At 36.5% G+C, this 13,498-nt stretch overlaps 2 protein-coding genes across 3 annotated transcripts; one reads left to right on the top strand and one right to left on the bottom strand.

The window, feature by feature from the left end:
* The first annotated feature begins 4,242 nt into the window (after positions 1–4,242).
* Positions 4,243–8,677, top strand: LOC106178073 (uncharacterized). Of its 2 annotated transcripts, none has more exons than XM_013561092.3 (2): positions 4,243–4,452; positions 6,558–8,677. In XM_013561092.3, the coding sequence occupies exon 2, from the start codon at positions 7,069–7,071 to the stop codon at positions 8,272–8,274; it is 1,206 nt and encodes a 401-aa protein (XP_013416546.1). In that variant the 5' UTR covers positions 4,243–4,452; positions 6,558–7,068; the 3' UTR covers positions 8,275–8,677. The 2 variants fall into 2 exon arrangements, with proteins under 2 accessions (XP_013416546.1, XP_013416547.1); XM_013561093.2 differs by lacking the exon at positions 4,243–4,452 and adding an exon at positions 4,477–4,740.
* A 307-nt stretch (positions 8,678–8,984) lies between these two features.
* On the bottom strand, positions 8,985–13,009 carry LOC106178082 (uncharacterized). The gene is made up of 4 exons (XM_013561108.2): positions 12,527–13,009; positions 11,717–11,867; positions 11,057–11,322; positions 8,985–9,753 (listed from the first exon to the last, which is right to left on the bottom strand). The coding sequence occupies exons 1-4, from the start codon at positions 12,948–12,950 to the stop codon at positions 9,545–9,547; spliced, it is 1,050 nt and encodes a 349-aa protein (XP_013416562.2). The 5' UTR covers positions 12,951–13,009; the 3' UTR covers positions 8,985–9,544.
* Between the last annotated feature and the right edge of the window lie 489 nt (positions 13,010–13,498).

Below are 13,498 nucleotides of genomic sequence, written 5' to 3'. Positions count from 1 at the left end.
ATAGATTATCTACTATAGAAGTGTGGTGAGCAGGTGATATACTATTATATCTGGTGAAACCATACCTAACATGACATCTTATTCGTGAACTGTGATTTGGCAACATACAAATACTCAATCTGGTGTATTTTTTTTAGATTGGTCTACATTGTTTCCAATCTGCAGTGACATTAACATTATGGTTTCAAATAATTATTATGTATTTCTTTTACAAATCTTCTTTCAGAACCACGTAAAATTTCTCATAAAGTATAAAAATAAAAATAAAATAAAATAAAAAAATACCAAAATCAAATATTTGTCAAATGTTCACCCCGTCTGAGCGGCTGGTGTTGGGGAAGGGGTGTCTGGATTCACTGGGCTCGGATAGTCCAAAATGTGGTTGACAGAAATTTTAGCTGGAGCATTTTGTTCGTGACTTGTATCTTCGTTGTTTGCCGTGTTGTCCTCTTCCCACTTCACGTTTTCCTCCGTTGGAGTTAGGAGATCCATAGTTCGCACAGTAGTTGGACGATTGCAGTTGATAACATCGTCAAAATAAGCGTAGGAAGATCCATAGTTTGAGCTGGCCGCTGAGTTGTAACGTCGATGTGCTGTCGGCGTTCTTGTTGGTTTATTTTGAAGTTTTGATTCTACGTATTGCTTGTAAAGCTCCGCTGATTTGTATTCCTTTTCTTCAGACGTATGAACTGTCATTGGCGGTGTCTTTACTGTGGAATCTGGAAGAGGAAAGTATTTCACTTTCTCTCTTTTTAGAGGTCTTCCCACTGGTTTGGCATGCTCAGGAGGGTCGGAGTTTTGAGATTCAGAATCTCGGGGAGAAAGCGTGTCTATGGATTTTTGGAGATGTGAGTAGAGGTTACCGGTAACAGGGTCCTTTTCTTGTTCCCCGGTCCCGTACATGGTTTTCTTATCAAAAATTGGCTGCTTTGACAATCTATAATAGTTTTCCAACAGTGGATTCCTGAGAGCCGCAGGACCAGGCTTTCGTTTTTGTCGTTCTTTGTCGGTGGCTATTGCATATAAAGTCTGGCTGATGTATATATCACCGATACCTTTTGATTTCTTGCTTATAATAGGGAGATCAAGGTGTGTTGGGACAATGGCTGCGTTTTCTAGATACGTGTTTTTGTACACTTTATCGGGGGCCATCGGAACTTTGTTTTTAAGGTCGACCGAGTTGTTCCATTTGTAATGTGGAAATCTGAGAGCAGAATCCGCGCTGCGACACACTTCTGTTGTTCTGTCTCGTGGTTTTCTTTTTACGGAAAGGACAGATCTAGGCGGAGATGCATGGCGACTGTTTCTGCTCTTACCCCCAGCAGGCATAGAATTCTTTGCTAATTTTTCATCAAAATTGAACGTTACTCGTCTGGAACCTGAAGCACTCTTTCTTTGAAGATGGTCCACAGTCACAGTAAAATCCCCGTTTTCTGATTTATCTAATCTTCCATCGACTTCATATTTCCCGGTCAGCTCACTGAGTGGAGGTGCATGGACTCCATACGGGTACATGTGCCGTGTATGAGCATAGCCACCCCTGTCCCTGGGGGTCAGCTCTTCCTTCGTAAGTTTTTTGGTAGATGCTGTCTTTCCACGTATAAGAAATCCAAATTCCATCAATGTCGCCATCCTTTTAGTTCAGGTTGAAACAGCCCTGGACCTGCCTATCTCCAACGGGCACCTGCACCGAAATATTCTCTATAATGGATCCATCGATAGAAAGGGCAATACTCGATTAGGTTCACCACCTTCGACTTCGATTATTGTCCATTTTATCGACTGCTATTACATGGTTCCTCTCTGCAACTCTAGTCTTGAATTATTGCCTGTTTATGTGTTCACCGAAAACACTTTGAATGAAATAAAGCAAATGAGATCACAACTTCGAATGAATATTGGTGTCACTGAATATGTTTGACTATAAAAAACGTGGTCTTCAAGTCTGAAGAATAACTACGCCTTGCGACATAAGTCCTTCCTTTACCTGTTAAATATGTCGAAATTCTTGTAAACGCTGCACACAAATCTGTTAGTGATGTGACATTTTTGCCCTTTAACCGTTTCACCTGACTACTGTATACATTTCTGGCTGAACCGTCATGTTCCTTTACAACCTTTCCTCAATACCTATAGCAATAGAGTTATTATGTAACATTATTCTACCATGGGGGTGTTGAATGAACATTTGCCTATGAATAACTGGTTGTTATTGTTGTTAATATGATAGGGTCCGGTCGTTATTTTGACAAAAATAATCTAGACAAGCGAATCAGTGACCTAAAAAATCAGGTTTTTATATTCTAAAGAAGGCGATTTTCTTGAAAAATGTTTTTGTATTGCAATTGATAATTGTGGTTGAGCAAATATAAAACACATGCATTTTAGTGCCTGCAATTATGGAAGTAAAGAAAAGGAAAGATTAGGTTGCAATTCAATGTTTGCTTTTGCTTGTAATCTGGTTAAGTAAATACCAATAATACAACGGTTCTGTTACGAGTGGTTGGTTGCTACGCATGTGACGTGTGCGAAAGCCGAGAGAAAGAAAACGGAAACACCCGACATCGAGCACGGTTAAAACACAATTTATGAAAAAAAAATGCATTGATTTTAATAAAAAAATATTTATCAAAACTTTCACACACACACACACACACACACACACACACACGTGCATGTACGTTCGCACAGACACACACACACACACACACACACACACACATATATATTCAAATATTTTGATCACAATTGTTAGTATTTAATTTATAGCTTACTCGAAATATGAAGCTACGACGTGTAATTTTGTAATTTCCATGTAGGTTACACTTAAGTTCACAGTGTGAATTCTTCCACCGAGCATTAATTTAGGGTGAACATTCCTCGGGATATTTACCTTTTACACTAAAAGACTGTTTTCTTCACGCTGCACTTATTTTCTCCCAAAAAAGAACCTAACTGGTACGCATAAATCCCATCATTGACACATTCAACAGGGATAGAAACTATTCTAAATCTTCTAATTTGTATTCCTGTTTTTTAGCTAGAAAGTAAGTGATTAAGCTCTTTTAAGCATGGATTGCATTTTTGTACCTGTCTTTCCGAACCTACACCTTTGTATGGAGAGAGCTTTTGTTTAGCGCAAAAGCACTCGTGGAAGCAGATGCCGTCTGTAAAAAAAATGAACTTGCATGTAGACTAAGAGCCTTGATTGAAAATGAAGATTTATTGAATCCATCAATCTGTATTCATTTTCTTTATTTTTTGTGTGCAATTCGGTTCTTCTAATAGGACAGATGGAGACCAAAAACCAATGTACAGTTTGGGGTCTCAGATGAAAATGAATATTTTTTGAGTCCATTTTACTATATTTATTTATTTATTTATTTATTTATTTATTTATTTATTTATTTATAATTCGGTTCTTCAAATATAAAGTCTCATTTTCCAAAAAGGTTTCCTTGTGTGTCATCCATTTGATTTTACGAAGGATTTCTCAAATTTATAACAGAACGCTACGAGTATTACAGTCATATTTATTACATTCATTCTACATAAACTGTATCAGTTGCTTAAAATGTTGAGCCCACGACAAATGAAAACCTCAACGTAGAATATTTTAAACGCATTTCAATGTTTCTATAGAAATTTGATACAAAAAAAAAAAACGTCATTCATATTTAGACTGATGTATTATTTTGAACTACTATCTACTTTTTCTAAAACTGACGTGGTCAAAATTGTTATGATCTTAAAATACAATAAGTTTGTGTTGATAAGGACGCGGTGACCATAATCCGTTATGTCCGACCTAGTGTTGTTTGTTATATATATTTTCGTTGTCTAACTGACCAATATTTCTTTCAAATACCTTGTAGAGATGAAAATAGACTGATTTTAGATAAAATATGGTAAAACTTGTAAGATGTCGACTTAAAGTTGTAACACTATCAGTAGCATTTTTGTTGTGTCTTTCAGTTAGCACGTGAAACTACAACTTAATTAACAATGAACGAACGCACACAAAATAAGCATTATTTGCACATCAAACGAAGCGGTGCCCAGACTAAGAACCTAATTTGTTGTCCATTTCGACGTGCTTAGTAAGGAAAATGTAAGCGTTTGTGTTTAGAACTTAAACAACCAACAATGCACACGGGCTTGGATAGAAATATTTTAATTGATGAAATAAAGTGGATCAAAGGTCTCACCGTGCAAACCCACATCTTTCTGCCACAATGCACCTGTGTTGTACTGGTTGCACAATATCAGGCATAAAATATGTGTACACAAAGGTACTAACTTTATTGTAGTCCTCCATTCTGGGGGTATGATTAAGCGAACTCAGACGTCTCTAAAGCAAACGGAGTCAGAAAAAGAGTCGAGAAGAAGGAGCCTGCTGCGTCTTCAAGCGCGCGTCAGATAACTGTGTTGACATATTATGATAGCTGAAAGGTAAATATTTTCATGCCCGTGAGTTGGACCTTTATTTGATAATGTCCTGTACTATAGCTGGATATCTATATTCGTTTGGGTTGCAGTATATTAACGTCTGTATTATTGTTGTCGACTGGCGTCTCAGGTGGTCGTTAGAAATCATGCATGACAACTTTTTATTCTTGACAAAATATGTTCAATTACGGAAAGACAAACTTAGTCATTTCGCAAATTAGACCACAGAGTGGGATAGCGTTAGATTGCAATTGCATATTTAGGAAGTTTTGAACTGTTTTCTTATTTAAGGTAAGTGTATGTGGTTAAGATTTCATCACTTTGAATCTGATATTTTTTTTCGTAAGAGAAAATATTTGATGTTCTTTATGAAATGTTGCACTTGATGCTATTTTTAAGAGGGTAAGTTACATCTATAAACATTTGTTGACGCTGTGATATCCGTCTCAGGTTTGATCGTGGTGGTCCATCTTAGCAAAACCTATAATATATTAGTTTATCTAGCTAGTGTTATCTATCTTTCCAAAATTATTCAGGAAAAAGTAGCTGTCAATATCAAAGTTCTAGCAATGCACATGTATATCATATTATCATATATAATAGAATGACACTAGTAAGAAATTTCATGTTCAGAAGCGTACAACGATAGAACACGAACTAACAACGTTAGGCAAAGAGGCAAACGTTAGTCAAAGAGCTAGCTGTCTTGTTAATTGAGAAGTCTTACTGATAAAAAAAGAAAAAAAATAGCTAAAAACTTATATGATATGTTTAAAGTGACAGCTGTGTGGGTAGATTTCATCGCTCAATCCCCCCCCCCCCCCCCCATCCCCGACTCCTTCTGCACTCTCGTGTCGTATTGGGTTTTAATGATCTGTATTCATACATGTATTCCATACACATACAGTGAAAAGGTGACTTTCAAAAGTTGCTCAAACTGATACAAGCATTTGTAAGAATCAACATAATTGCAACTTAGAAAACGAGAACAATTTGCACAAAAATTTGCACACTATGAACTGAACTTGATTGACATTGTTTTTCTTTTATTTCAATGTTTTTGGCAAAAAGACGCGATTGGTACATAATATATCACAAATGGTTATTTATGATTCCCTATTTTCTTCAGAAGAATTGTATTCGCAAAATATATCATAAACAAGTTTTCAATATCAATAGGGTTGACCTTGTGACTGAGTTATTGACGTGTACTACCATTCATTAACGTTGATTAAACAGAAAATATACGATCAAAACAACCCTCCTTATAACAAGCAGCGCGGGCGTGTTACGTAGTCCACAAAATGGGGTTGCTAATGCAAACATCGGAAACAACTAAAATCAATCAAACAATTGTTTTCAATCATGCAGTTCATTACTTTGTCCTTGTTCATGCAAACAATTGTATGGAATTAATGTGGTCATTTCCTACGGATTTTGAAACAATATCGTGGGGATTGATTTTATTTATGACAGAGAACTTATGTACCGCAGTACAAGGTAAATTGTCAAATTTTTAGGAGAAATGTCTCAAGAGGTTTTGGTGCAAAATACTTAATTACAGAAAAAATTATCAGAGATAACAGATGCTCTAGGAATACACATGAATAGGTGTAGTTTATATCTTCACTTCTCCATGTATGGAGAAATACACCTGTACGTATTACTCCGAGCACTGCATGGTCTTGAATTGGACGCTCTGGCCATTATTATTATAATTTTGGTCCCAGAGTGACATTGTTTTAAAACCTACGTAAAAACTGTAATGAGTAAGTCTCAACATGAACTAATCTCACGGTATTGCTTTGGTGGAAACGAATAACAGATTATAACTGAACTGAGTGATGAACTTTTCACTTGCGATCAGACTGGCTTATGTTAAGACACCTTGTTTACCTAGGCTTTTTGTGTCGACAAGCGGTATTACTGACTGTGGAATTGGTATCATGTTTTGAAACATGGCCTACGCACAGATTTCGAATTGAGGTGCCGTATGAAACAATAACAACTGGTGTATTTTAATGCTAATTAATTGGAATAATTGTTGATATCTATTTTTCTGCATTTAGTTATGGTATTTATAGAAGTTTTATTTCTGTTTTACATAGGTGTATGCTTGCCGTCTCGTCTCTCGTCTGCATATAATTCATTCACACAGCGAAGAGACATTCTCCATCTTCTGTTCAGACTATCTAAATTTTCTTCCAAGAAGGAACCATACAAGATTTTAGCATCCGGCATCTAAAATATCACTGTCACACGCAATGCGCTGTGGACAACGGGAATGCTGGGAAATCAACAAAGGAAGCAAATAATTACATCCATCTTTGTTTCATATTCAGCAGAATCTACGATTTGCAAACAACAAATCGACAAGTTAAAATTGTTCCATCACTTTTTATCCATCATTGCCGTCCGCAAGTTATTGATATCGAATCTTTAAAGAATGGACAGGATGAATTTGTATGTAGATCGTGATGTTCCAGTGTTGAACATTTGACGGACAAAATCGATCGAAAATGTCATGAATTAAACAGAGAAACTCATCGCTATTGCAAAGTACTGATAACAGTGCAAGTATTGCACCGCTCAATCATAGTTTTAGCTCACCTTTACAAGATGGCCACGGCAATAGAACGACTAAAAGTGCACGGTAATCCTGTTCCGCGTAAAGGAGACTTAAGACCGCGACAAGGCAATGAACGTCCTTTTACACAAGGGGCTTTTGATCCAAACATATTCTTTGACATGGAAGACGTAGCTCTTGAACCCGTTGGCACCGGCCCCACGGATGTGTTGCTTAATCCACTGAACAATCGCACTGGGTTTTACGGCAAGAAGATTTCAGTGACAAGAAAAAATCCAAAAGACAATATGGGAGTACAAGATTTCGTAATAACGGGGACTACCGTTTCACATCCTGGGCATGATTATTTAACGCGTTCAAAGACTACGTCCTCAATGCATTTACCGAGACCAGCAGCACAAGAAGATGGTAATCTAAGTGGTAACCAAAAAGGAAAGTACACAACAGGGAATCAGCCGTTTAAAGTATTAAATCTTCCTTCGCTGACATCTATACCCACTCCTCAAGGTCTTTCAGAGCCACATGTTTCTAGGATAAACCACGGAAGGGAGTTAGAAATCGCTGGGGTTTATCTTGGACCAAGCACGAGCGACTTCGAAACGAGTACAGAGTACAGCTCATACAGACGTTTCCCCAAACGAATGAAGCGTTCTATCAAAGCAGAGAAACCTACAGATATAGATAAACTACAAGCTTGTTTGAATATTCGGCAACCAAGGGATTCCTCTTCATCGATGCAAGGGCATAATGTTAAATTACGACATAACACCCAGTTCATGCAGAGGAGAAATTACCTAAACCCATACAAAAACATTAACAAGAACAAACGACCAACTGCCTTTGGCAACTTTAAGTACCAATTTGAACACGTGGATAGTTATGTGAATTTTAACCAATTATATTCTCCCGGACAGCAAGATATGCAGGTGTCTACGGTACTAGCAAAGCAAACTAAAGCTCACTCAGACACGTCCATATTACAACTGATGGAGGAAATGAATAGACCAAGGTCACGTGACAGACGGTCCGGGACTTTGTATTCTGATATTGGTGCTCACAGCGATTTAGATGAATATTTTAGAATCCGATCATCTAGGATGGAAAGACGAACAACCGCTTCTTCAAAATCTGCCAAATCTGCCAAAACGGCTCTAGACAACATTGTCCCAGAAGCTAACGAGGATGTAGAATGGGCAACACAAAACCCGCCTAATTCGCCTGGCCCAAGGACAACGTAAATTTCCTCATTTACGGCATTTAAATAACGATATGTACTTTTACTTTGTGTGTAATTCTGCGCACTATTTCGAGTAATCCAATTTGAACTATAAATTGGAAAGCACAACGGAGATTTTAATGTCTAGATTGTAGCAAGCACCAACACATATTCAATACCATACTAAATGCTCACATTATTGTACTGCCGCGATATTTAAAGAAAGACAAAGTGAGCATGATTTTGTATAAAAAGTATAAAAGTATAAAGACCAACCAGTAGAATGCTAAACTTGCTGGTGGGTTTCGTGCAGACCTTACTGTTTTACAGAGAAACATTAACAACCTGGAGATGATAATAATACAACTTACCGCTCTCAAAATGTAATTGCTCAATGTGCATTTAAATATATTTGCTCAATGAAACTGTAGGTCCTTTAACTTTTTCTTTTTTGCAAAAATACTATCGGCTTTCTGCAATCGTATATATATAACAGTTATATATATATATATATATATATATATATATATATATATATATATATATATATATAAAACTGTTAAGGGAGACAAAATGTAGTATATCATATTTTAACATATTATGAAATTTCTCCTTCTCCACTATTTGTGAAACCTCTTCTTCACCCCTATCTAGTTTTAAAATAGCTTTGGTCTCGTTTACTTTTGTAAAATAGTATCTGATTATGTTTTTCTTTTGTTTTGTTTTTCTACCTTATATTCCAACCTTTGTTATATTGCAAGCGGGCATCTTAGGGGGAAACTTGATAGAAACATTTGTAAGGTTGTTGCTGCTAACAAAGTAAAGTTGTTTTCTTCGTTATTACAGTGGCATCAACAAGCGAAATCCTAGCGGAATAAATGCAAATTTGATTTACTTAAACCGTAACAGAAAATTTTACAGATTACAAATGTCCACTCAAAAGTTAACGTTATATCAAACAACAAAACACAAACCATCAAGCAGCGCTCACAGTAAAATAATGTACGGAAGTGCAGTACATCGATAATATAATATAATATAATATAATATAATATAATATAATATAATATAATATAATATAATATAATATAATATAATATAATTTTTAAGCAATAAACCTACACATTCGTACATTCAAGTAAAACACAGTAGTTTCATATGCCAAAAATTACCCAAGATCATATCACAAGGTTTTTCTTGAAATTATCCATAAACATCTAGCTGAAGCATAAAACTACAGATTTTGTCTCTCAAAAAAGGAAAACGGGCCTCGAAACACAACTTGAAAAGCTCTACTTTCCAGGGTAGATCACAATCTTGCATGCTTCTTCTCTTTTCAGATAGTCAAATGCGTCTTCAAATTTGGACATAGGAAACTCGTGAGTGATGACGTCACGTAGCTTGACCTTCCCCTCTGCCACCAAGCGCTCGCACTCATGCCAAGTATGATAGAAATTGAACGATCGACCATGAATTGTCTTGATTTCGATTGCCTTCAAAACTTGAAAAAAAATGTTTTCTCTATTACTGTATTTACAATAACTACGTACAGGGTGCCCCCCCCCAAAAAAAAAAATAAATAAAAAAAAATTTATTAAACCCAACAAAGGTCCATCGAATTTCGAAATTTGCTGAACTTAAACTTCTGTATGTTTATGATCTTTCCCCAAAGTTTCAGTTATCTTGGTCGCTTTGCATAAAAGTTATGTTCTTTTTTAAAAATATGCTCCAAATGGCCTCCGAGGCATTGGATGTACACTTGCAAATGTCGTGAAAAAATTTCAAACACATTCCTCCCTGGAGATTTTCCTGAATTTTGCTGTGATTCTCCTCACAGTTCACCAATCATTTGAGAGTTGTTTTGGTACATATTATCTTTGAGATACCCCCACAGATAAAAATCTAGACAGGTTCAAGTCCGGTGAATGCAGTGGTCACTCAACGTCACATTTTCTGCTGATCAGTCACTCCTCAGATCGCTCTTTTATTTAGGCTAGGGAGTCATTGATGTGCGGGGTTGGCCCTGTCTTGCTGGAACCACAGCCCATCTTGAACTATCCCTCTGAATCGTTCCAGTGATGTCCAAAACTTCCTCAGCACTGCCACATGGCGATTTTAGGAGAGACTGATCAGCAGGAAGTGTGATATTGAGTGAGCACGGCATTCACCGGACTTGAACCCCCCAGATTTTTTATGTAGGGGTATAAAGTGGGGGTATAAAGTATAAAGGGTATAAAGTGCTCCAGAACAACCCTCAAATGATTGGTGAACTTAAAATTTGATGGACTTTTGTAGGATTTAGTAAAATTTGTATGGATTCTTTTTTTTTTTTTTTTTTTTTTTTTGGGGGGGGGGGGGGGGTCACCCTGTACTTGCTTAAGGTGTGAATTCTAATTTTTTGTATGTATGCTACTTTGATTGAAAATATATTTAAAAATGACAGCAGTGCAAAATAAGACATGAATTTACTCAACACTTATCTTACCATGTAATCAAATAAAGCCTTCAAAGGCTCGAAAATAATGACCTTTTTTGGTACATCGAGGACCCATCAAACACGTTCTAGATGTCATGTAAAACACGCATACAACTCCGAAATGTGGGCTTGCCTGGATAGTCTCATATTTTGTGTGACTGACGATTTTGTCTGCACGCCTAACTTAGGCCTACTTATCATTTATAATTTTATTCGTGACGTCAGGGAGGGTGCCTAAAGTAAATATAATTATGAGTTTTCAAATAAAAATGCCAAAATACCAAGTGTTAAAATTTCTATGCGTAATATAAACAAAAATAGCTCTTACTGATATTGGTGAGTGGCTCCTTAATTAGAATTTGTTCCTTCGGTATTGCCACAAGAACGACCTTCCCAGCTTTCCTAAGAAAAGTCCACATCGCGTTTACAACTTCGGGGGCACCGCTACATTCACATATTCTTCCGATCCCATTGCCTTCAGTTTTCTTCATAATGACGTCATGCAAATCCTGCTCTGAAGAGTTAACTATGTCGTCTGCACCCATCTGTTTCGCCAATTGAAGACGTTGTGGCTTTATGTCTGCACCAAAAACCCTGCAAAATCAAAATTGTTGAAAAGTCATTAAAGTATAAGCATTTATGCTAATCAAAAACATAGACCAGCAATGTACTGTAATAAAATGTATACAGAATTGTCCTATGAGTACCATATACATGTATACCAAACTCTCTTTCGTTCGACAATTCAGGTTAACTTTTGTTTCTTCTCTGCGGAGTTCATTTCTTACTGGTGTTGGGAATTATACATACGATATTTCTTTGGTTTGTAGGTGATTGTTTTAGTTAAAATTATATTTGAAAATTGTTGCGAGTTCACTAGCACGCCACATTAAAGACAAGCAAAAAATAGTTTAATTGTCTGACAACATATGACCTGCAAAACAACAAATGTACTATACGACGACATAAGTCACTGTATTAACCACACCTTTTAGCACCCATCGTTTTGGCCAAAGCTATGGCTAGATTACCGATGGGTCCGCAACCAATGACCAAAACGTCTTCATCTTCAACCTCCAGTCTCTCCATTGCATTATGTGCTACGCCCATTGGTTCAAGACAAGCTGCCTCGACAGGACCTAGAATATCCAAGTATTTGTAGCTATACACTGTACATAGATATATTGTAATTATGTCTAACTGTTGCAACACCAAAACAATTTATAAAATGGTGACAAAAATTCAATTTATGAAAAATATGGTATGTTAATAGCCACAAACCTATTAGGTTTACATAAGAGGAAGCAGAAGTTTGTGTTCTTTGAACGTACTCTAGTTTATATATACATGTACTTGGTATATATAGTAGCCTATTATATAGAAACTTTACAAACAAAATTTTAGGAGACCCGGATTCAGTTGAAATTGTAGTCATTTCTTTTACAGCTAAAGTACTATCCTAAAGAATATATCATATAAAATTTGTGAAGGCCTTTTTGAAAAATCTTTATTTACAGACCAAAAATAAACATCCTTCGTTGTGTTGGGAGGACCAAAATCCAAAGGATATATTACATGTAGTACATTGATTTAATTCGTTGTCAATTCAAAAACGGATTTTCAATTTTGGCATGGATTTTCGGTCAGTATTTTTGGAGCAGCTTTGTTCGGGTTAGATATGCCATTAACTATTCATTTCGATGCAATGGAAAGCACATGAAAGCAATGGGGATGGATCACTCAGTATAGATAATTCATACATAAATTATATTCGCCATTAGAACATATATGTACTCACTGATATCTGTCTTTAACTGATAACAGTATTTAGAAGGCACAATGCTGTACTCAGAGCAGCCCCCGTGTGGAGTCCCCTTCCCGTGGCCATATTGGTTCATATTTTGACAAATCGAAAAATTCTGGTGTTTGCACTGGTAACATTTTCCACAGAAATAATGATTTTCCACGCACACCCTCTGGCCCTCTTTAATCATCGCCTCTGGACCGCATCTAACCACGGTACCCGTTGTCTCGTGGCCAGGGATGAAGGGCAGGGCTGCGATCACCCTAGCGATGTCGTTCCACCTGTACAAATTGATATCAGAACCGCAAATACCGGTGGCATCCACCTTGATCAAAACCTCATCTTCCTTTGGATCTGGAATTGGAATGGTCTCCAGATGAAATGATTCCTCAGGCTTTCTCTTTAAAAGTGCAAGCATCTTGTTTATGTTACTACAGGTACTAGATGCGAACTTCACATATCATCTACTATTTATATATTAATTTTCATTTCTATTATTCTAAGAAAGGGAAGGTGGGCTTTAACTGTATGCGGGTAACATCAGACTGACACTAAACATCACGGTGCATTGGCAATGAATGGAGTAACCTGTTATACAAACTGCTTTTTTTAAATTTTTATATACGTTTTTTACACACTGTCTTTTGTGCCCTAGACAAAATGGACAAAGAAATGCATTCAGTAGGCGTTTTAGAGTGGAAAACTATTCAAGCTATCGTGTGATGACAATGTTTATCATACCTAACACAGATTCTAGGATTCATGTGGATGTTGATCAAAATTGTACAATATAAATAAGCCAAACATATTTTTGATTATGTAGGATTTTAAAAAAAATAAACAAGGACTGAAAGTGTAAATATCACCATCAAAGTTTGAAAAATTGTTTTTTGTTGACCCCAAAAACTATTTTTTGGCGATTTGACATCGATGCAGCTGGGTCAGCGACGTGATATTCTAAAATTA

The sequence above is a fragment of the Lingula anatina genome, chromosome 1, assembly GCF_051362555.1.
Source record: "Lingula anatina isolate TDL-2025a chromosome 1, LinAna3.0, whole genome shotgun sequence".
NCBI classification, from domain to species: Eukaryota; Metazoa; Brachiopoda; class Lingulata; order Lingulida; family Lingulidae; genus Lingula; species Lingula anatina.
Note: the sequence above shows the minus strand (reverse complement) of the source record. Positions and strands in the feature narration are given on the sequence as shown.

Bases quoted from the DNA above. Each gene is read 5' to 3' on its own strand.
- LOC106178073 (XM_013561092.3), top strand. From the start codon at position 7,069: ATGGCCACGGCAATAGAACGACTAAAAGTGCACGGTAATCCTGTTCCG.
- LOC106178082 (XM_013561108.2), bottom strand. From the start codon at position 12,950: ATGCTTGCACTTTTAAAGAGAAAGCCTGAGGAATCATTTCATCTGGAG. The intron at 11,868-12,526 runs GTGAGTACATAT...TGGATATTCTAG, and splicing joins TCAGTTAAAGACAGATATCA to GTCCTGTCGAGGCAGCTTGT. The intron at 11,323-11,716 runs GTGTGGTTAATA...TTGATTTTGCAG, and splicing joins AAAACGATGGGTGCTAAAAG to GGTTTTTGGTGCAGACATAA.